At 40.3% G+C, this 21,905-nt stretch overlaps 1 protein-coding gene across 2 annotated transcripts in view; it reads right to left on the bottom strand.

The window, feature by feature from the left end:
- The window catches only part of SCG5 (secretogranin V), a 30,109-nt gene that overhangs the window by 6,575 nt on the left and 1,629 nt on the right, over positions 1-21,905 (bottom strand). For both annotated transcript variants that reach the window (XM_086462021.1, XM_009957178.2), the window contains exons 2-3: positions 5,839-5,988; positions 2,780-2,892 (exon numbers count right to left, since the gene is read on the bottom strand). In XM_086462021.1, coding sequence (XP_086318147.1) covers positions 2,780-2,892; positions 5,839-5,988 — 263 coding nt within the window. The remainder of the gene's footprint in view (positions 1-2,779; positions 2,893-5,838; positions 5,989-21,905) is intronic.

Genomic DNA, 21,905 nt, shown 5'->3' with positions numbered 1-21,905 from the left:
CAACACTTCTTCAGAAGTCAAGTCACAAGATGTGGAAAAGGCAAACTCAAATGGAAAGTACGCATCTCCTGCAAGTTCCCCCTGAACTCAGGGGAAAAAAACCCCAGAAATCTTAGAAACTATAGTTGCACACTAGGGTAGAAACCTCCAAAAGTCCTTCATCTTACTATTCCCACTGTCCTCTCTACGTTTCCACATATAAGGAGAAAAATAAAGTGTCTTCAGGGCTGAGGAGGAAAGTATAAGCTGTGTATCACACCATATAAACAGAGTCTGTTCCAAAGACTTCCCACTGGTCAGAATATTGATGTATGGAGAGTTGTTCCAAAGACAGGAAAATTCTTCCTCTTTTTTCCCCTCTCCTAGCCCCATATATATTTATCATGATTTATATATTTGTATTTTCATACGTAATAGCAGTATTTACACATAATATTTCGCATCTATATGGAATCATACACTTTGCTGTACGAGACAGCTTCTAGACTTATTTTAGCCTTATAAAATGTGCCACTATTCACAGAGGTGCACTGCAGAGGTTCAACAGCTTTGCAAGCATGACAGTCTGTCACCAAAACAAACCATGCAACCTGTTCCTTTCCCATTATTCATGAAGAAACAGGTCTTATTTCTGACCTGCTAATGTAATTTGGGTTTTACTGTGGTTATGCTAAGCAATGCACGCAGGCTTCTTGAAAGGACAAGTCAGTAGGAACTGTAACACTGCCTCAACTGCTCTGTGGCAGGAAAAGGCAGGGGAGAAGCTCCCCTGAGAGCTGCGAGCACACGCCAGCTCGTGCGAGTCCAGGAGACACACTGGCTCTGAGGGCTTCAGACAGTGGTGTCAGCCTAGCGCCTTCACAGCACGCAGGAGCTGGTGGAGATGCAGTGTGTAAATACACAGCCATTACACCCCAGGGCATTTGGTCCTAGACTCTTCCACGGGAGAAGCAGGAACAGCCTGCTGGTGGGCAGAGGGGATTTTGGTGGCTGGGGGCAGTGGGAAGATAAGGACGCACACAGTTACCTGCGGGGCAGCCCACAGTCAGCTGTGTCAGTCATTTACGACCTAATCCAGATGACAGTAAGTGACCTAGAAGATCTGATCTACTTTATCTCTCCTTTATAAAGTCTCAAATGGCTAATTTTTAGAGTGCTTTTCTGCTCTTGTTTTTCCAGAGAGATAAAAATAACAAAACCAGCCATAAAACCAGATACCGTTGTATTTATATTTTTAATGTGTGGTAATATACAACAAGGAGGCAAGCGGGGCGATTCTCCTGTATCTCGGCAGAACATTTGCTCATGCACATTACCAGCTGTTTCACCTCTAATTAATAAGATCTGGAGTTGGCTATGCTGCAGCTAGATATGATTACTGTTTAGTACCTAATAGTCTGTTTTAATCCATGCATGAGGAGTTTTTTCCCCTGAATTAGTAGTGATGGATGGAGAAATTAAAAAAGGCCAGTATTCACTAATGATTACCCACCATTTAGTAAGTATATATGTTGCTGATGACAACGCAGTATGTACGCTTGATTCTGAAATATTGCTATGGGCCAAAGATTTACAGAAGTGCTTTTATAGTCTTCAAAATGGTATTATGAAAGTAAATTACTTATGAATAGTAAGAAAACTAACAGTATTATCTGGCATAAATAAGAAAGTTCACCATCTGGTGTTTTTAAAATGAAAACCTTTGATGGTAATTACTTAGAATGCAACAACAGTTTCCAAAATTTGGATTTTTGGCATGATTCTCTCCAGAAATTTAGCACTCACATAAGTAATTAAGGCAATAAATCTTACACTGGTTTGATTACGAATGATGAATCATTGTCTCACAATTACAGCAGGAGAGGAGGCTGCCAAACATGTCCATTTATCGACATATCCTTACAGAGCATTGGTTTAGGGCAATCTTAAGTAAAGTGTTATAACAATGTAAAATGAGATTTCATGATTTGCTCTAGAAGCATAAATTATGGTCATTGTTATTGTTTTCCTGGCGCCTGAAGATGGATTTAGGATTGGACATTTAACTGATGTAATCTAAGATTAAGCGGCAAAGCTCTCTTTGGAGCCTCTAGCCTGCAGAAATATTCTAGCTGGAGTTATTAAAGCCCTTGTACGCCCAGAGCAAGATTTTTGCCCTTAGTATAGCTTGCTGTATTTATTATGTGCGATGTGTAAAACAGGTTTTCAATATAATATAGTGTACAACCTGACTAGAGAAAGAAGCAGCATCAAGTATTCTAAAGTCCTTTGGCCAGAGAGGATTCCTTTGAGCAAGATGTCTGGACCTATATTTTTTAAGGTGTTTAGGCACTGCTGCACTCCATTTATTTTTAATTTTTTAGCACCTAAGTAGCTCAACAGTGAATAGTCACTGAACCTGGATAGTCTTTCAAATTAGGGTCTTGTTATGTTTTGAAATCTTGTGCTAAAATCTGCACTAATTTTGGTTCCTTGTTCACTGTAGTTTGAAATGTCATTTTTTGCAATTATCAAGCACATACATAGTTCTCACGCATTGGGACAGGTAATAGGACAAGGATTCCTACTTTCTATTTTTATGGGCTTTTCATCAATCACAGGCATTCATCAATACATTCTGTATTTTAAGGGCGAGATCCCCTTTTTGAGACGTTTCTCTTAGGGTGATACTTTTTCCAGCAGTAAGCATAATATTCTCCTTGTGGTTTCATAGTATCCCATGCAGCAGACAATACCTGGCTTCACATGCAACAAAAATAAGCAAGAAGCATGTACTCACCCACTTGCCCATGTTGGGATAGTCATGCTCTGGATCAAAAAGGTGTTGGTGCAGCTGGTATTCCCTGCTGAACTCTGCAGTGTCTGGGGTGTTTTCTAGACACCCATCATCAACTGCAAAAGTATGAAAGTTAGAAAAGCACTGAGCACTTACTAGCTTTGAAACACACAATATGTACCACATTAATCAGCAAACTTCTTAAATGCATTTATGCAATTTAAAAAAAAAAAAAAAAAAAAGACATTTAAAGAACTGGATGACTGGAAAATACCAGGGTTTTTTTTCTTTTGAAAGGGGTTTGTTAGGATATAATTAAATAATTAACCCCCCCCCCCAACAACTTAATGAAACAAAATTATTTTCCAAGATCTCCCCCTGCTTGTTGTTTTCTTTTAAATTAGCGATCGAGCTTGATTTTTCATAGAACTGCATGTTATCCTGATTCAGAAGGGATCCTCTTTCCATTTTTAAATGCCTGCAGGAAGTTGTAGAAATTGTTTAGGCAATACTTTTGATGCTCATGGTAAAACAACGCTGTGAGCAAAGACAGTATTTACTTCACTGAGTAGCTCTTCATGGAGCTCCATTTCTGCTTTGCTACTTTGTTCAAAATGTCTGAAAATCATGTACACATCATAAGAGCTCACAAAAATGCAATGTGGCAGAAGTTTTATGCTGAAGACATTTCTGCAGATTGGTAACTAATCTGATGGGTCCAGATGTCTGGTTTTGCAGACAGTGTCACGTCAAGGATGAGCCTCTTTTAAAAATCAGCTTATGGACTTTTTACCAAAATAAGTCATCTTCAGATTAAACAAACATTCAGCGACTTGAGGCCAGAGTAGCTCTTCGGATAGAGTGCTCCTGCAGCTCCCACTGCTTTGTCAGCGTGGGGAATTTGCAGTCCAAGTTCCTCTCAGACATACGCAAGGAGATACTACCACCTGGGGCATGATGCTGGGCATCCAAGCAGCTACATCTGCCAGAACAGAGGCACTCCAGAGGACACACCTGTGGACCTTCCCTTCTGTCCTTGTGTGATTATCATCTAAAAAGATTTGCAGATGGGTTATCTTTTTCCCTTAGATGTGGGAAACAGTAAAGAAATGATTTAAAAATTAGTTGATTCAATGACCTGAGGAGGTTATTTTAAGTCCAACAGATCTTGCTTTCTCTCTTTTCTCCGTAAAATGGGAAAAAAATAAAGTTGCTAACAGGAAATGGGGGAAAACTAACCATACTGGTTAAGTAACTCAGAAACCATTAAGTTAACCACAAACACTTAAAAATTATTTCAGTCTCAGCAGGGACAGGGTCATCTCAAGAGAGAGGCAGGTGACAACAGAAATGTTGTAGGACTTCTCAGAGCATCTGTGTCTTTTGGTAGAAATCACAAATGGCAGCTGGACATAGGTGTACCCTCTGCAACTGCTAATCCAAAAGTCTTCAAGCTCAAGTGCTCCAGGCTTATGTATTCTGGCTGTGAAACGTGCATATGTAGACAGTGACTGGAAAAATTGTTTTCCATTAAGCAAATCCACAGACCTGATTGAGAAAGGCCCCTGGTAATTTGTATGCATAATACAGTCACCACTTGAATTTCCATTTAAGGCTCTGAAAAACATTTTACTCTAATCCTAGTAGATAATATCTTCACTCACAGTGTACCTACGACAGAGCCATTTATCTGAGCAGGCAGCACTTCCCTAAGAATTCCCCCTGTGTTGAGATCTGATTATATTAGCTTAGCTAACAACTTTTATTTCACCTAAGAAAGAAAAATTGAAGGGATTTTCAAAGGCATTTCTTTGGATACCAGGTTTTTGATTTATTTAATCACTAACAGAAGTCTTATGGGCAAGCACAGAAGATAGAAAGTCTGTGTGTGTGCTTGCGTGTGTGAGAAAACCTAAGCCCATCATTTGCAACCTGTCAGACAACAGCTATATTGAACAAAATGGAAGATTAGACATTATTTCAGAAAAGATGCAGGCATCATCACCAAATGGGCTGTAATAGAAAACAGCAAGCAAGGACTATGCGATATTTTGTTGTATTTTTGAATGAAATGTAAAAACACTGTTTGCAAAACTTTTCATGACAAATATTTATTTTTGATGAATTCTAAGCTAGTTAGAACACTTTTTAATAAGAATACAGACAACTGTTTTGCATTATCTGAATAACATAAAAGAAGACTAAACAGAAAAGATTTTGAAAGGATGTTTTAGCTCACAAATAAAAAATGAGAGAAAAATAGAGTGCTCATTCCCAGTTCCAGCTCCAAAGGCAGCCAATGGGTGTTTTACTACTACTCTCAGTACTGGAAATCATTCCTTGGCTCAAATAACAGGAAAAAGATCAATTCCCTTAGAGTATGTCTATATCATGTGCATGCAGTGGTGCTTTAGATATCCTTCAGTGCTAGCCACCCACATGGCTTGGTATATGTGCAGCTGCAAGCTGAGGGACGTATTGGGTGTCTTGGGTACCGTACTGCTCTGGCACTCCAGGGCTGCACTGCTCCTCTGCCAGAGCGAGCCTGCGTGCAACGCGTTGGGGTACATCCACATAGTTCTCCATTTCTTGGCATAGATGCACCCTCAGTGAGCTATAAAGCCAGATGGTTTGGAGCCAAGGTATCTTAAATATTGACTCATGGTCTGGGTTGGAGATCAGGGCAGACAGTTTCATTCCTCTTGGCACAATGAAAGTCTCTAAAATAGGGGTAAATCTCATCTATACAGAATGATAACTTTTTCAGGGGCCAGCCTAAAAATGAACTCCCTCAAGAACAAGATACTATCATAAATCTCACTATCTTCTACTCTGAGGTCAAGATGGTTTCTTCCACCTGACCTTCTCTAGTAGTCATGTAGCAATACAGAAGGTACATGCATTAACAAAAAAAAAAAAAAAAGTCTCATCTAAAACACCTGAATGCTTCTGGGGCAGAGAATGAAAGAAAACACCCACTGCTGATCAGGTGTCGTACTGCCTAGTACAGGGCTGAAAGACATACAGTGAAGACAGAGGTGCGAAGGCCACAGCAGAATTACCTGTTTTTCCAATAGGACAGGGATTTGGAGGGTCAGGATATCCTTGATCTTCACTGAAATCCTTTGGTACGTTATCTCCTGTCAGCTCAGCCACGATGTTTGGGATATTGCCATAAGGACCCAAGTGCTGGAGACCCTCATGCGCACCACCTAGCAAAGACAATTTACACACATTGTCTTTCTTGAAGACTGAAAGTGTAAATGCTTTAGTTGCTTCAAGTAATCCTGACTTAGTCTGAAAATACATATATATAATTGTTATAGAGACAAATCCAAGTTTAGACTTCACATGTCTCAAAAACATAACCCTGTGACCTAAATCAGATAACTTCGGCAATGAAAAACGAAACCAGGAAACAAAATCAGACAGTTATTTTTAATCTTAGGGTTGTTATTTTCCTTAACTATGTAAGTTATAGGTAAGAATATGCAAAGAAAAAGAAACATCGGACAGTAATGGAACTTAATACATTTGCTGCACAATCATCTTCAGTCACTGTTCATTGTAGCAACTTGAAGAAAATACAGTAAGACAGCATCATGGCAAGAAGAAAAAATTAATGACACTGTAGAAAAATAATACTATTTGCAAAGCCTAGAAATACATAATTCATTAAGTCATGTGAGGGGACACAAGATAGAGCAAATTTGGTTGTATGGAGCTAGGAAAATTATTTTTAAATCAAACCATTTCTTAAATGCAAATTAGAATTTCCTGCAGTAATGGTGAAAAGTGATTAAGAGACCATATTGTTGACAGGAATTCTTGTTCATGTACACCTACACAGTAGTCATTACAGTATGAAACATCACATTCAGTGACTTATACCTTTACTTAATAGACCAGTTCTAGATGCAGGCTTCTATATTTTCCCTGCAGGACTCTCAGAACAATCACTGCAGGGTTACAGCAGCAGCATGCAGCAGGTTTTATAACTCAGTGGTGCAGGACATGATGGCCTTCCTGTTCTTGGGCAAAAGCACACAGAACTGGTGTGCTACAGCCTTCTTCCACGCATCTCAGCCTGGGCCCCTTGCCTTTGACAAGTATGGTCTTCCCCTGAAGGTTTGGGAACCAAGCTCAGGCCATTCTCTCTCTATGCCTCTCTACAAATACTTATCTGCTCCAGATCTTTTCTGGAGCATTACTGGCCAAACGCATCTACAGGCTGAAACCCAGCTGCGTGCGGAGTATTCTAAATACTATTGTACAGTGTTCTTTTGAATTTCAGACAAATAAAAACTTAGTTTCAAGCCTGCTCTTTTTCCCTGCCATAAGATGGCCACCACACACATTGCAGTAACAGCTGATGTAGTTATCAAGTAGAGAGATGTCTGTGTGACAGCAGAGTAACATTTTTTTAAAACCCTATAATGAGGGATAACAACATACAGTCAACATACAAATTCCACTAATAATGAATGAGAGAGAAAGGAATTTGAATGATTGGAAAACATGAGTTAAAGAGTGAACACAGACACAACTATTTGTGTAAATAGCATGATCATCATATTATAACCAAATAATCTTATTTTTAATTTCTATAATTTTCATAGATCCAAAAGATTGGAATAAAGCTTCTAAACATGAAAGCTATTCCAGAAGAATCATTCAAGTACCTCTGTCCCAACTTACAAATAAATACTACCAGCATAAATCATCTTTTATACAGCTAGGCATTGTAAGCTAAAATAATTACTTTTGAAAATTGCTAACGTAAGGCAGTCTTGACAAATTTTGTATTAATTTCTACATTTAGAAGTGGTAGTTGAGTCAAACTGTCTCTATTTTGCAAATAATCAGTTGGAAGCTGGCATTATAATACCAGGAGCAAGTTAGTCTATAAGCATATATACTTCAATTTTATTTGCATGATGGACTAAAATCTAATCAACATGCTAATTTTCCCCCTTGAGTACAAGTTTTCTACAAGGAAAGTTTTACAGATGTGTAACAAAACTAGAAGAAGCCCTATAAAAAAATTTGCATCTGTGTTATATGAGTTTTTCCCTTGTAGCTGACCATGAGACCTGGTACTAAAACCAGAATAGTGTTATACGCTATGAACTTTATTATACATTTACAGTCCATAGTCAATACAAAGATGATGCTTGTAAGAACTGTATAGATTCACAATAACGCTATGGTGATGAGCTTAAAAAATATATATAACATATATTTAATCTAATGTCTAACGTATAGCATAAAATACTTCTTTTGTACTGACTCCTTCACATGAAGATTGATTGCATATATGTACTTAAAAGCATCAGGTTATGATTCTGCTGTAAACTACAGAACTACATAATCAATACGTGTTTGAACATCCTGTATACAATGTGGTTCACTACGGGACAATCCATCAGATAGAAGCATATCTACGCTTGCATGTGGTGCAGACCTCTTGGCACCAAAGCTCCATCCATAAAGAAAACAGAGGTACTTAGCAGGCTCCAGTGTGCTATGTATACGTGTAAGTTTAAACTGACTGCCAAGAATTCCCTTGACCAAGTACAAAACAATATTTTTATATTAATAGACAGGATTGTTTCCTTTAGGTATAAATGTCCATATGCATTTAAGGGTTTTTCCTTTCTTTCCAAAAGAGCTGGAGACAATAGCACCTGCTCTGGTGCCATAATTTAGCACACTTGAGTGATTTAATAGTGTTAGCAAAGCCCATTCCTTATAAACTCTGACAAACAGTGCACTCAGTAAAGACTGCAATAATAAAAACGAAATGCTATGAATATACCGAATAGGGGTATTACGTACAGTAATTCACAAACTGCATTAGCTTTCGTATTGTAATGCTTCTGATTCAAATAAACATATTAGGATTAAATACACTGCAGCTACCAAGTCAAAATATTGTGATACAAACATACAGAGTCACCTTCAAAAATAGCACAAGATTGGTCTCTTGAACTTTAAGGCACAGACTGAAAGAAAAAGACAAGACTACTAAGTATCGAGGAACTTTTTGTAATATCTTATCCAAGAGAAGCATGAGATCCACCATTGTTAAATTATTGGAAACTGGACTAGCAAAAATGCAGAAGAATAGTACAAAGAACACCCTTGTACTGAGAAAAGATGGGCTAGATAAATCTATATTCTTTGTATCTCTCCTTACTCCTTGTATGAGCTGGCTTTTGTCTGCCACATACTAGCAAAACCAAAAAAACAGCCAACAAACAAAAAACCAACAACAAAACAATCCGCTCCCTTTCACTTGGAGGATTTGCGTAAGCATGTAGTTATTTTGCATCTCTACAGGATAAACTACAAGTTTAGGTCTTTTGGACTGAGGTCAGTATTGTCATAAGAAAGCTTTGAATTTCAATTAAAATACATGCACATATGTAACCATCTCCTGGCACTGGTCTGGAACTGTTGCAAGGTGGAAAACAAAAATGGAACAATGCCTCTCCCCTTTCCTATAATTCCAGAAAAGTCTTTAATGATCTCACCAACCGCTCATATCATCTCAATTAGAGATAGTTGGAATTACTAAAAATTTAAAGTGCACACATTTTAGCTCATTTCTTTTTAGGAGCAATACCGTCTCTATGGGTGGGAGGACAACACAACCACTCTGTTCTTGGAGGGAAAAAAAAAAGAAAAAGAAACAAAAGGAAAACACAAAGAGCAACCAGTTTCCTGCCACTACTGAATATTCCCCTGACCAAACACATCGAATGGAAATGCTTTTAGTCCACTGAAGTTCTAGCTGCTGCTATCCATCTGTTGGTAGCATAACGTACAACTGAAACAAATCTGCTCTCAGAAGCAACCCTCCACATCAAATACAAATGGGCAACACTGCCCCGCAGGAGAGTCATTTTAAGAAAGTCAGTGAGAATGGATTTTCAAAAGTGTAAAATGATTGCAGAATGTTTAAAGCCAAAGAACGGCACAAATTTGCCTTTCAGTCTGATTGGAACAGTTTCCCACGTCGCAGTGTAGATCGGGTTACCCCACTTCCAAATTCAGAAAAGAGGTGGTTTGGCCAATCTTAGCAGAGAGATACAAAATAGAATGGATCACGAGTATCTGTTGTGACTAAATAAATCCCAGATCCCAAATCAAAGCCCTTTACTTAGAGAGTCACGCTAGATGCCTTAGTTTTCATATTTTTGCTCTTAAACATCATGAAGCAGATTCTTAAAGTGTCCAAGCCTTTCCCAGATGCACAGAGGAATACTTCCCCAGAGTAAGAATTGCACCTCTTATGATCTTGAGCTGTACAAACTCCAAGCAAATATGAGCTGCAAAGGAAGCCTGGTATACCTTATCTCATATTTGTAAGATTCCCGAGAGAGTAGATAGATATTAATCAGAGATGCGATACCATCTTTGCTACTTTGCAAAATCTTTTGCTAATCTAGACTATTAGTTCTTATCACCAGAAAAATCTTCAAAATTATTTCCAGTGTGTCCTCTCTGATACAGACAGGTCTTTTTCTTTTCACTGTGACAGCTTTCCGTACTATCTTGCACTTCTGTCCCCAGACATCTTGCCATATCTACCTTTGCTATGTCACTGTCACATTCAAAAGTGATATCTCATCCCTAATCAAAGGCAAGTTAGGCAGAATGTGCCTTCAAATGGGACACCACCCCCTAACTTCCTTTTTCCTTTCCTTTATTATCTGCAAGACTCCCCGCTATGTAATCTGATTAATTCAAACTGACAAAAAATCCTAAATGCAAAAATGCATTTTTCATTTTCCTTACCCTTTCTAACATCGCTAAAAGCTTTACAGTCCCAATGCCATTTCTCCCATGCACCTTCAGCTAGCTTTGTCGTAGACAGTCCTATCCTGGTTGCTGAGGTTGATTAAGATCAGGAAATGAGAGGCACTGAAAAAAATATAAATTATCACATTTTCGTTATTCCCCAGAAGCTGTTAAATAACAGAATAGTAAAGGAGAAAAAGTGTAGGAGAACCAAGAGTGGAAAAATGCAAAGCTAGCCAACTTCCTTAACCATTCAAGAGCATGCCTCAGGAAACCCAAGAAAACTACAGCTATACATACTCAAGCATCTCAGATTCCAGAGTCAGCTTGTTTTCTCCTTAATGACACAAAGTTTCTTAAAACTATAGAGATTAATTTTCTTTTTCTCTGCAAAGGGACAAATTCTTTTCAATGCATTTTCGAAAGCCTTAAGCACACACATCACACAATTACTGACCTTGGTTTCAGTGAATAATTCCATTTTATCCCATATTTTAATTGCAAACAGTACAAATATTTAAGATATGAAATGCTTTTATTGTGAAATGGTTAGGACCAAAGTAACACCCACGTCTCTCTCAATAAATTTACAACAGTAGCTTATATGCTATTATTATTCATTATTCAAATTGCACACACAATAAAAAAAAAATCCAGCAGCTCACTTGCTGACAGAGCGCAAAAGCAATCTCATATGCCTCCCTTGGTTGAACAGTCCTCTAATGGACTATATTAATTTGTCCTTCAGTCTGAGCAGAAAGCTTTTGCACTTCACCACATGGACAAGTTCACTGTTTTCACAGAGTGCAACCTGCAGTACGCAGCAGGCAGCCCCCTCTGCTACACTGACTTCCAGCTACCACACATCAGCAGAGCCAGGGGAGGGCACAGCCAGCAAACACCACACACCTGCAGCTGCCATAACATTACCTTGCTAATGACCATGTGTGTGGCGCGTGGCTCTATGAAACACGGCAACAAAAGGAATCCGGTGACCTACTTTATCCCATGAGGGATGGGACGCTACCTGAATCCTTTAAGTGTGCCAGTGAAAGACTGGAGAACTTTATTTACTGGCATTGACACCAGCTGCATGAGAAGCCCAGATGCTCCATCAGTCATAGAATCATTAGGTTGGAAGAGACCTCTAAGATCATCAAATCCAACCGTCAACCTAACACCACCATGCCCACTAAACCATGTCTACAAGTGCTACATCAACACATTTTTGAACACCTCTGGGGATGGTGGCTCCACCACTCCCTTGGGCAGCCTGTTCCAATGTTTGACAACCCTTTCAGTAAAGAAATTCTTAATGTCCAATCTAAACCTCCCCGGCACAACTTGAGGCCGTTTCTTCTAGCCCTATCACTAGTTACTTGCAAGAAGTGACTGACATCCACTTCACTACAACCTCCTTTCAGGTAGTGTCTTTCTTGTAGTGAGGGGCCCAAAACGGCACACAGTATTTGAGATGCAGCCTCACCAGTGCCGAGTACAGGGGCACGATCACCTCCCTACTCCTGCTGGCCACACTATTTCTGGTACAGGCCAGGATGTTCTTGGACTTCTTGGCCACCTGGGCACACTGCCGGCTCATGTTCAGCCAGCTGTTGACCAGCACCCCCAGGTCCTTTTCTGCTGGGCAGCTTTCCAGCCACTCATCCCCAAGCCTGCAGTGCTGCACGGGGTTGTTTTGACCAAAGTGCAGGACCCAGCACTTGGCTTTGCTAAGCCTCATACAATTGACCCTGGCCCATCGATCCAGCCTGTCCAGGTTGCTCTGCAGAATCTTCCTACCCTCAAACAGATCAACGGTCCCACCCAATTTAGTGTCATCTGCAAACTTAACTGAGGGAGCGCTCAATCCCCTCATCCAGATCATTGATGAAGATGTTAAACAAGACCGGTCCCAATACTGAGCCCTGGGCAACACTGCTTTTGACCGGCCACCAGCTGGATTCAGCTCTGTTTGCCACAAGTCTCTGTGCTTGGCCATCCAGCCAGTTTTTAACCCAGCTTAGTGTGCAGCTGTCTAGGCCATGAGCTGCCAGCTTTCTTAGGAGAATGCTGTGGGAGACAGTGTCAAAAGGTTTACTAAAGTCCAGGTAGATGACATCCACAGTCTTCCCCTCATTGACTAGGCAGGTCACCTGGTCATAGAAGAAGATCAGGTTGGTTAAACAGGACCTGCCCTTCATGAACCCATGCTGGCTGGGTCTGAGTCCCTGGTTGTCCTACACATGTGAGTGCCCTCAAGACGAACTGCTCCATAACCTTCCCTGGTGCCAAGGTCAGGCTGATGGGCCTGTAGTTCCCCGGATCCTCCTTCCGGCCCTTCCTGTAGATGGGCATCACACTGGCAAGCCTCCAGTCATCTGGGACCTCCCCTGTTGACCAGGACTTCTGATAAATGATGGATAGTGGTTTGGCCAGCTCCTCCGCCAGCTCCCTCAGTGCTTTCAGGTGGATCCCATCTGGCCTTATAGACTTGTGGATGTCCACGTGGCGTAGCAGGTCATTAACTGCTTCCTCCTGAATTATGGGGAGTTTATTCCACTCTCCGTCCCTGTCTTCCAGCTCAGGAGGCTGATTACCTTGAGGATAGCTTGTCTGACTATTAAAGACTGAGGCAAAGAAGGCATTAAGCACTTCAGCCTTTTCCTCATCCTTGGTGGCAATGTTCCACTCTGCATCCAATAGAGGATGGAGATTCTCCTCAGCTCTCTTTTTGTTGTTAATGTATTTGTAGAAAGATTTTTTTTGTTGTCTCTCATGATAGTGGCCAGCTTGAGTCCTAGTTGGGCTTTTGCCTCTCTAATTTTCCCTCTGCATGACCTAAAGAGATTCCTGTACACTTCTTGAGCTGCCTGGCCCTTCTTCCAAAAGTGGTAAACCCTCCTTTTTTCCCCTGAGTTCTAGCTAAAGCTCCCTGTTCAGCCAGGCCAGTTGTCTTCCCTGCCAGTTCGTCTTACAGCATACAGGGACGGCCTGCTCCTGCACCTTTAAGACTTCCTTCTTGAAGATGTCCAGCCTTCCTGGATGCCTTTGCCCTTCAGGACTGCCTCCCAAGGGACTCTCTCAACCAGTGTCCAGAATAGCCCAAAGTCAGCCCTCCAGCAGTCCATGGTTGTGGTTTTGCTGACCCCCCTCCTTACTTGACCAAGAATAGAGAACTCTATCATTTCATGGTCACTAAGCCCAAGATGGCCTCTGACCACCACATCTCCCACCAGTCCTTCTCTGTTTGTAAAGAGCAGGTCAAGCAAGGCACCTCCCCTGGTAGGCTCCCTTACCAGCTGCCTCAGGTAGTTATCTTACACACCCCCCAGGAGCCTCCTGGTCTGTTTCCTCTCTGCTGTGTTGTATTTCCACCAGTCATCTGGTAAGTTCAAGTGCCCCAAGAGGACAAGGGCTAACGATTGTGACACTTCTGCCAGCCGCTTGCAGAATGCCTCTTCATCCTGGTTGGGTGGTCTATAACAGACTCCCAGCAGGATATCTGCCTCATTGGTCTCCCCCCTCATCCTTACCCATAAGAAATTGGCCTTGTCATCACAATCATTAAGCTCTACACAATCGAAACACTCCCTAACATACAAAGCCAAATGTCAATACACTCATAGAAAAATACTCCTTTTGCTTCTGTAACGTGAAGCATGGAGACACCAGAATTGTCCAGAACAGGACCATGTTTTCTGTCTACTGCTCCACTGAACTTCACAAAGTTTTCATATTAATTTCCCCATTCGTATTCATTCAATTCCATTTTCCATATGGATAGTTCCAAGTCCCAGCTGGTTCTTCAACAGAAGTATTGAAAAGCTTTGCATGCCTGTCTGACAGCTGCCACCAGGACAGATTTTCTAACTCCCTCAAATAATCTCATTGTGAACAACACCAGTGCGGCACTACAAGGTTCCCAAGTCTCTGCATTGGTGAGCCAGTGTAATTCACAATTCCAAAAGCGGAGGCCTTCCTATTCAAAACTTTGCCAACACTTCCCAAGTCAAGATGAATTTTCTTTTGCACTTGAATAAAAGTGTAGCCACATGATGAAGATGCAAGAGATCAGTGAGATGAAGAGTGCTGCCAGGTAATACCAGGCCTAACACTCCTCTTTGGTGCTGCAAGAGGGACTCATGCCAGCTAACCTGACGTACTAAAGCATCCCAAAGGGAGAAAAAAGCTTCTTCCTCCCTCCTGTTCAGCAGCTGAGAACATTCCTCTTCTCATTCATCCCTGCAGCAGCTGTGAGGGCACTGCTTAAAGCACATAAGACAGGAAACACAGAGAGAATAGCTCTGGAAACCTCCAGATTGTGCCAGAGATCCATCTCCTGCACATGACACCACAATCAAGAAAAGCAAGAATCTCTTCTTTGTCTAGACTTCTAAAATACCTTTTCATAGACCAAAAAAATTAAAAAAAAGCTTTTCATACTGAAAGTTAATTTGAAATTCAGATGGGAGCAAGAGAAATGCACATGATTTTGAGAACAATTACAAAAAGGTATAAATCCTAATATGCAGAAGGATTTATTTTATGCATGTGAAAGACAAGCAGGGAAAAAAAAATCTTTGAAAACAAGAGCTCATCATAAATTGACCAGTCTTCACTGGCAGATTTTTAAATACTTATGGACCATATTCCATTGCTAGATAAAATTTTACAGTTCCATATTAAATTTCTATAGAATATAATAGAGAAGTACTATAAAGCATCAGACAATACAAAAGCTATCCTCCTCAGGTTTCTTACCTCTCTTACTGGATTATTTCCCTGTACATGCTAACATGTACGAAAAATTAATTGTGGCTACAAATCCCATTCTAATTGATTAATTACCTTTAAGTACATGAGAACCTACTTAATTCTAAATCCCTACAGACTTGTCACCTTTCTTCCCTGAAAGAGCACTTTCTCCTTTGGTGGTATCTTTTAAATATGACTTTATGAATAGCAACAGTAGCCTATACCACATAACAGTGGTTAGTGGGAGGTTTTAAGTACTGGAGTCACTTTATCTTCTTGGTTCCTCAGAAGAGGGATGTGGCACCTGCATTCCCTCCTGCAGCCACGAGAAGAGAACTGTGATACACACATCATTTCAAGAAACGGTTCAAAGCCCCAAATCCACATAGGTCCCTTAGCCAGACCCACACACAAATAACAAAGATCTAGAGAGAAGAGGGGATTAATACATTTTTCTTCTTGCGTTCCCCATTGACTGACCTCTCTGATGAGCACACTAGTTTTGAGAATTTTCCCTGCCTCTCCCCAGACACCCTGAGGAGACAGGCATAGTGGTTGCACACCTCCTGCAACACTGGGGCGTCAAGAGAGCGCACTTCCCCAAATTCAGGGGCAGCAAAGGCCACAGTGGTGACACAGCCTTCACTGGATCCTGCCCTTGCTCCTCAAGAGGGAAAGCTATCAAACAGACTGAGGTAACACAATACCACCTCCACACAGCAATACAAACACCAACTTTGCTTTATTATTACTGCTTGTCATGGCTTATAAATTCATATTGAAGCAAGGATATTATGGGTCAAATTTTCAAACACTTCAATAAAACACAAAGCCTCACTATTTTCCTGTTTGTGGAGTTACAGGTATAATCATTTTACATGCAATTTCTTTGCAGAGCTGTGCCCTATCCCTTATACAGATAAAGAAAATCCACTGTAAACCACCACTGTCATCTGGCAGTCTCATTTGGCACTGTCATTGGCTTCTAAATTCAGGAATTAGCACTCTAAATCGCCTCTCTTACAACATGCACCACTGCATGATACTCAAATTCTGGCTACATTTGACATTACAATTTGGGCAATAAAATACGAAGAAAATTATGGGTATTTTTAGTCAGATCTATACAAATCCAGCTGTCTACCATATTAGTGTATAAAAAAAAAGTATAGTTTTTCCATTTTCATTTTACAAATTTGAGATGTCCATACTAAATTTTGAAATTGTATTTCCTGGGCTATTTCAGTAATTTGCAAAAAAAACCCACAAAAAATCAAAAAACCAAAAAAAACCCAAAACCAAACCCACAACCCAGACATGAAAGCACGGATTAGTAGAGTGATGTTGGGGCTTGATTTGTTTGTTAAATGTCAGGCCCATAATGCAGCATTTGATTAAAGTCATGTGTGCTTCAGCAAAAGCAGTCCCAATGTGAATGTAACTTTATGTCTTAACTGCAGCAGGACTTTCTCTATAGAACAGATACAATAATCCAAATCCCAAATGACTGTGTGGTCTCTTTGCACTAAATCGACACTGTGAAGTGGCCCCAAAGCAGCAGAACTGGCTGCAGGAGGTCTGCCCCAGCCCAGGGGCATGCTGCCAGCCCAGGGACTCCTACACCGCTCACCCCAGATGCTGGAACAGAGGGTGTGAACTAGAGCAAAGTGGACGCAGCCATCACATTGCCGTGTTTGCTGACCCCTAGATGATAAACTCCCATGTGTCAATGGTTATTGTTTCTAGTCACCCAAGAAAGCTCAAAGATACTCGGGTGTAAGCATAGCACTCAGTAGCCCAAAAACAAATGAGTGCAAAGGCCATTTCTGCACTGGCTTCACTGAGTGCATTCATAAGCAAAAGTTTTAGCACTTTCTAATAAGGAGATGTTACTGTCCTTGTAGGGAACGAGTAGTGGTCTTGCAGGTATGTTACAGGCCAGACAGCAAGGTAATCCAGCACTGTCTGTCTTAGTTTTCTTACTAGGAAAATGTAAACAAAATAGACATTATTAACATGTATGAATAATCTGCATATTTTTACAGACAGCGGATTTCATGCAAAGCGCTATTTGTACAGATGCTGTGCTGACAAGTCATTAACTACCAGTTTTTAGTAGAAATATTATCATAATGTTCCAGACATGAGTTTTATCATCTCAGTCAGGCAAACCGTAACTACCTTTTTCTAAAACAGTATTTATTTCCTTTAAAAATAATCAAATAAACCCCAGCCTTTTCTCAGTAGCTCTAAGCAGCCTCTGCAGGAAAGTCAAAAGCCTCCCAAAGAGGTATCGTATTTGCTTATTCCTACAAACGATCAGGATTTAAGAGACATTGTTTAATGTTGTCACTGAGGTTGACACCTCTTTTGCAGACTGAAAACTTCACACTCTCTGGGCTGTCATGTCAGCACCTTTACCAACCATCCTCTGGTTTGAAGTGTTTTTAAGAAATAAAACAAAACAACCAAATCAAACACAAACAAACAAACCACCCAAGAGGCATTCTGTTCCATTGAATTGTACAGAAGGCAATGAAAACGTAAAGAGATGAGTCTCGCAAAATGAAAATAGAGCTCCACGTTTCCCACTATGAACTTAAGTGCTATAAACTGCCCGAGCTAAGCTACTGGTGCCCCCGTGCGTTTAAGTGAGATTTTACTGTTCTCCTATGCATGGTATAATAGACCTGAATTTTGCCTTACATGTGTATTCCCTTCCCCTCTCCCCCAACAAAAACCCTAAATACTGGCACAAACGTATAAGCATGCAAAGGAAGAAAAAAAACATGTAGTCTCTTACTTCATAAACTCCTTGCCAGGCATCAAAAATAACTGCTATGTTTTTGAAATGTTGGAGGTATTTATTTTATTCTTTTGTCTTCTATTAACATAGATACATAGAATATCCCCCTTTCTTGTCTATGGAAAACCTGAATATAGCCCAGTGGTGCTTGTAAAGTATTTTAGTGACAAACCTAAATAATAATTACAGAAACACAGCTACTCATTATGAATTCCATGTCTCTGTTTTTTCCTCTCTTTTTATAGATACTGCTAAGTGACTACAACATAGCTTTCTGAAAACGTAAATTAACAAGGAGAGCAAATATTATTAGAGAAATTAAAGTAGTTAATATGGGTCTATTACTTTTAGGAACCAGGGGGTGTTCAGAAAGAATACTGAGTGGTCAGCAAAAACCAGCTGCTCCTAGGACACCACCTCGAGTGTTAAAAACATCTTTGCTTGACACTCATCATGCAGGACCTGTTTGGCTTCTGCCGTGCTGGAATGCCGCGCACTGTCTGTGGTACACACGTACAGGGAATCAGCCAGCAAATTCCCATTTTTGTGACACATTTATCCTTTGAACTGCTTCCACTCAGGTAACAGAGCCCTGGCAAAGGAGAGCTCACGCAGCCTCCGCACCTCCCTGCAGGCTTGGAGCAAAGAAGCCATCTGTCCTTCCCGGGCGGCTCACCCCGCCTCCGAGAGAGAAAAGCCACAGTGCTCACAGCTCTCTGGACCTCCGAGGTCTCCCTGGATTACACACAGCTTGAACTTCGCAGTAATTTCTTGGTAGATTAAACTCTCTATCAGGCATTTTCTAGCCTCTACTCCTATTTTAGCAGCTTGACCTGAAGTAACAGGTAAATTGTTAAATGCAAATGGAAGGAGAAGAAAAAAAAAACCCATGTATAGATTTCACCACAAGAAAAGGCAGTAACTTCTTTCATTAACAAACTGTGCGCTTTTTTTTTCTATCCATCAACAAGAAAACTATCTAGCCACTTAAGAAAGAGAACACATGCTGCTAAATGTCTTTTCTGAAAAGCATCCATCTTTTAGTCGTCTTCAGTACAAAGCAAGTTAGTGACTTCACTTACTACAGCCAAGGCAGCCCTAAGCTTTTTTTTTGAGGATAGTGTGTGTGTGGGAAGACCAAGTATAGTTCCTTGCAACACATCCACCCTCTGCTTTTTAGCATTTAAAGTCAAAATATGATGATTAACACCAGAAAAAATGTAGATAGCTGAGATGGAAAATGGGCATAATTAGGAAATCTGCTTATGAACTAACAGCAATAGTATTTTTGTTACATATAAAATTATTAAGGTCTTATTCACATGGAAAACATTATTATAATAATCACTCAAACTTGCAAACATTTCATTATAATCAGGCTGCTAGTATAAACTTGTCTGTATTATGGCAGCCTAAATTTGTTTCCAAATTCCAAAGCCACAGAAATTAATTTTTCCTGGCAGCACCTTGTTTGCAAGTGTACAAATGTAACAAATGAAATCTTGGCCTTTTGAAAATCCATGGCACTTCTGGAATCCTGGCTTGGCTGAAGCTGATGGCATCCGCAGCTATCAACACTGCTGCAGGTCTACACTGCTGGGGCAATCTCTGACAAAAACATTTTGTTAACTAAAACAATTTTCTGTAGGAACATACTAAATTTATTACGCTCTGACTGATAAAGGGGTTTTTATGCTGAGATGCAATATATGGTCAAAATGAGAAACAGACACACTCCAGAACAGTCAGTGGGCTGATGATGAGGATGCTGGCATGGGACGAACAGAGTTTTAAATTCTCTACGTTGGTCACTGCAACAAACAGTCTGAAAAATGGCTGGAAGTCAATACTCCTGGCAGCTCAGAACATCTCATAAATAATGACTTTCATACCCTATTCTACTCCCCACTACTTTCAGTCAAAAAATTCCCAATGAAGACAACACCTCAGGAGAGTAGTTAGCAAATTATCACTTTGCCAGAATGGTATTTATAATGCAAACCCTGTTTTGCCGTGACATATTCTATTTATTGTTAAACCTCTTTCTGCCCTTCCCCCTTAGTTTTCCCTTCTATTATCTTCTAGATTTTTTTAAGCACTTGCACACAGAATTATTAGCCAGTGATGACAGTGTATGTATGTTGTTGAATGTCTATAAGTGATTACTTCAGAACCTGAAACCTTGTACTGATGTACTCTAAAATACATGCAGTTATTTTTTCTATAGCTCAACCATAAATTACTTATTGTTCATATGGATACCACTGGGAACATCAAGCACAAGTCCTCTCTCAATCTTCCTCAATACTCCTGTCAGCCGACACCTGTGCTACAGGCACAGGGTTTTTGCTTAAACATTGCAACCTGTGGGACTGTTTCTTGCGCTGCTCAGTTCAGCTCCTTGTGCATTGGCCAAGAAGCATCTGAGACACAAGCAAGCTGTAAGAGCTCACCACCAGCAGAAACATTCTTCTAGAAAGTCCTGCAGGACTGTTTAGCAGAGCAGAGATTGGAGCTTCCTTCTCCAAGGAAATTCTGTTTCTACATCATGTGATGGAATTTCACAAAATATGTCTGTAAGATCCAGTCCCTCCTTCAAACCAACCAAAACACCCCCAGTTCAGAAAGGTCACAGTATTTTTACGATATTGAGCATTACACTTCATCTGCCTATAACAGGTCAATGCCTCATTGGGGGCCTTATTCAAATGCCTCCACTCCTCAGTCCTCGCCAGAGGACAAGGTCCTTGCCCCAGTTTAGTTCCTGTTCTGTTTTGTTCAGAAAACATTGGCTGACTGGAGCTGCTGGGAGGTCAGGAATATCAGTCCTCTGGCAATAACCAGGTAGTGGGCAGACTGTGAGGAAAATGGTTAAAAAGTGCAGTCAGATAACATATGCAGAAGCATTCTGTATGGGAATCTCTTACAGAATTAGACTGTTTCGAATAAATGTCTTAGTAAGCCATTTCAGCCGTTCTGTTTCCAAAGCAGACACCTAATAGAAAGTCAAACCCATTGTGCAGGTTCTTCCCTGAACTACGCAAAAGCAAATATTCAAAGAGGATGAAATAGAGCATTGTTTACTGATTAGTAGTGAAGCCTTCACAATGTAATAGTTAAAATCACGGGTACAGAATTAAATGCAAGTTTTGTTGGATTAGCTATCCTGTAATTCATGGTCTATACTTAAAGATAAACTCACGGTGAAAATTTACTGAATTATATGCACTTTTAAAAAGAGAAGCATGGGAAAATGCTGTGTAGAATGACATAAGACCATGTTAATCTTGTAACTGGAACCAACACTTTCAAAACACTTTCTTAAGTTTCTAATCAGATACTTTAAGAAATATCTATCTATCTATAGGTAGACACATATCACCACAAGAAACCAAAAAAAAAGCAAGCAATTACTATCTGAGAAACTTACCTCAAAACACTCTATGAAAAGCAACATTTGACATGAAGCTCTAATTTGCATGTCTATTTCTACACTGATTGATAGCAATTGCCTCACAAGGCTTTTTTGCTTTCGCAGAAATTTCTCAATAAGCTGTTACATATCCGGGGTAGACTTGAAAAGAGAGCCATCCTCATCTGATCAAGAGGGGAATGTTAAATATCATAAAATAACTAAATTTATCACCTTTCAGTCTTACTCTGTTATATACACAGAAGGTATTTTTATTTAAAAAAAAATAAAATAAAGGTTTGTCCAGCCTCCGTTTTGTGGAAGACTGTACAGATAACTGGAAAACTAGT

This window comes from Leptosomus discolor, chromosome 3 (genome assembly GCF_034619465.1).
Source record: "Leptosomus discolor isolate bLepDis1 chromosome 3, bLepDis1.hap2, whole genome shotgun sequence".
Classification (NCBI taxonomy): Eukaryota; Metazoa; Chordata; class Aves; order Leptosomiformes; family Leptosomidae; genus Leptosomus; species Leptosomus discolor.
The sequence above is the reverse complement of the archived record's forward strand: the minus strand, read 5'-3'. Positions and strand labels throughout refer to the sequence as shown.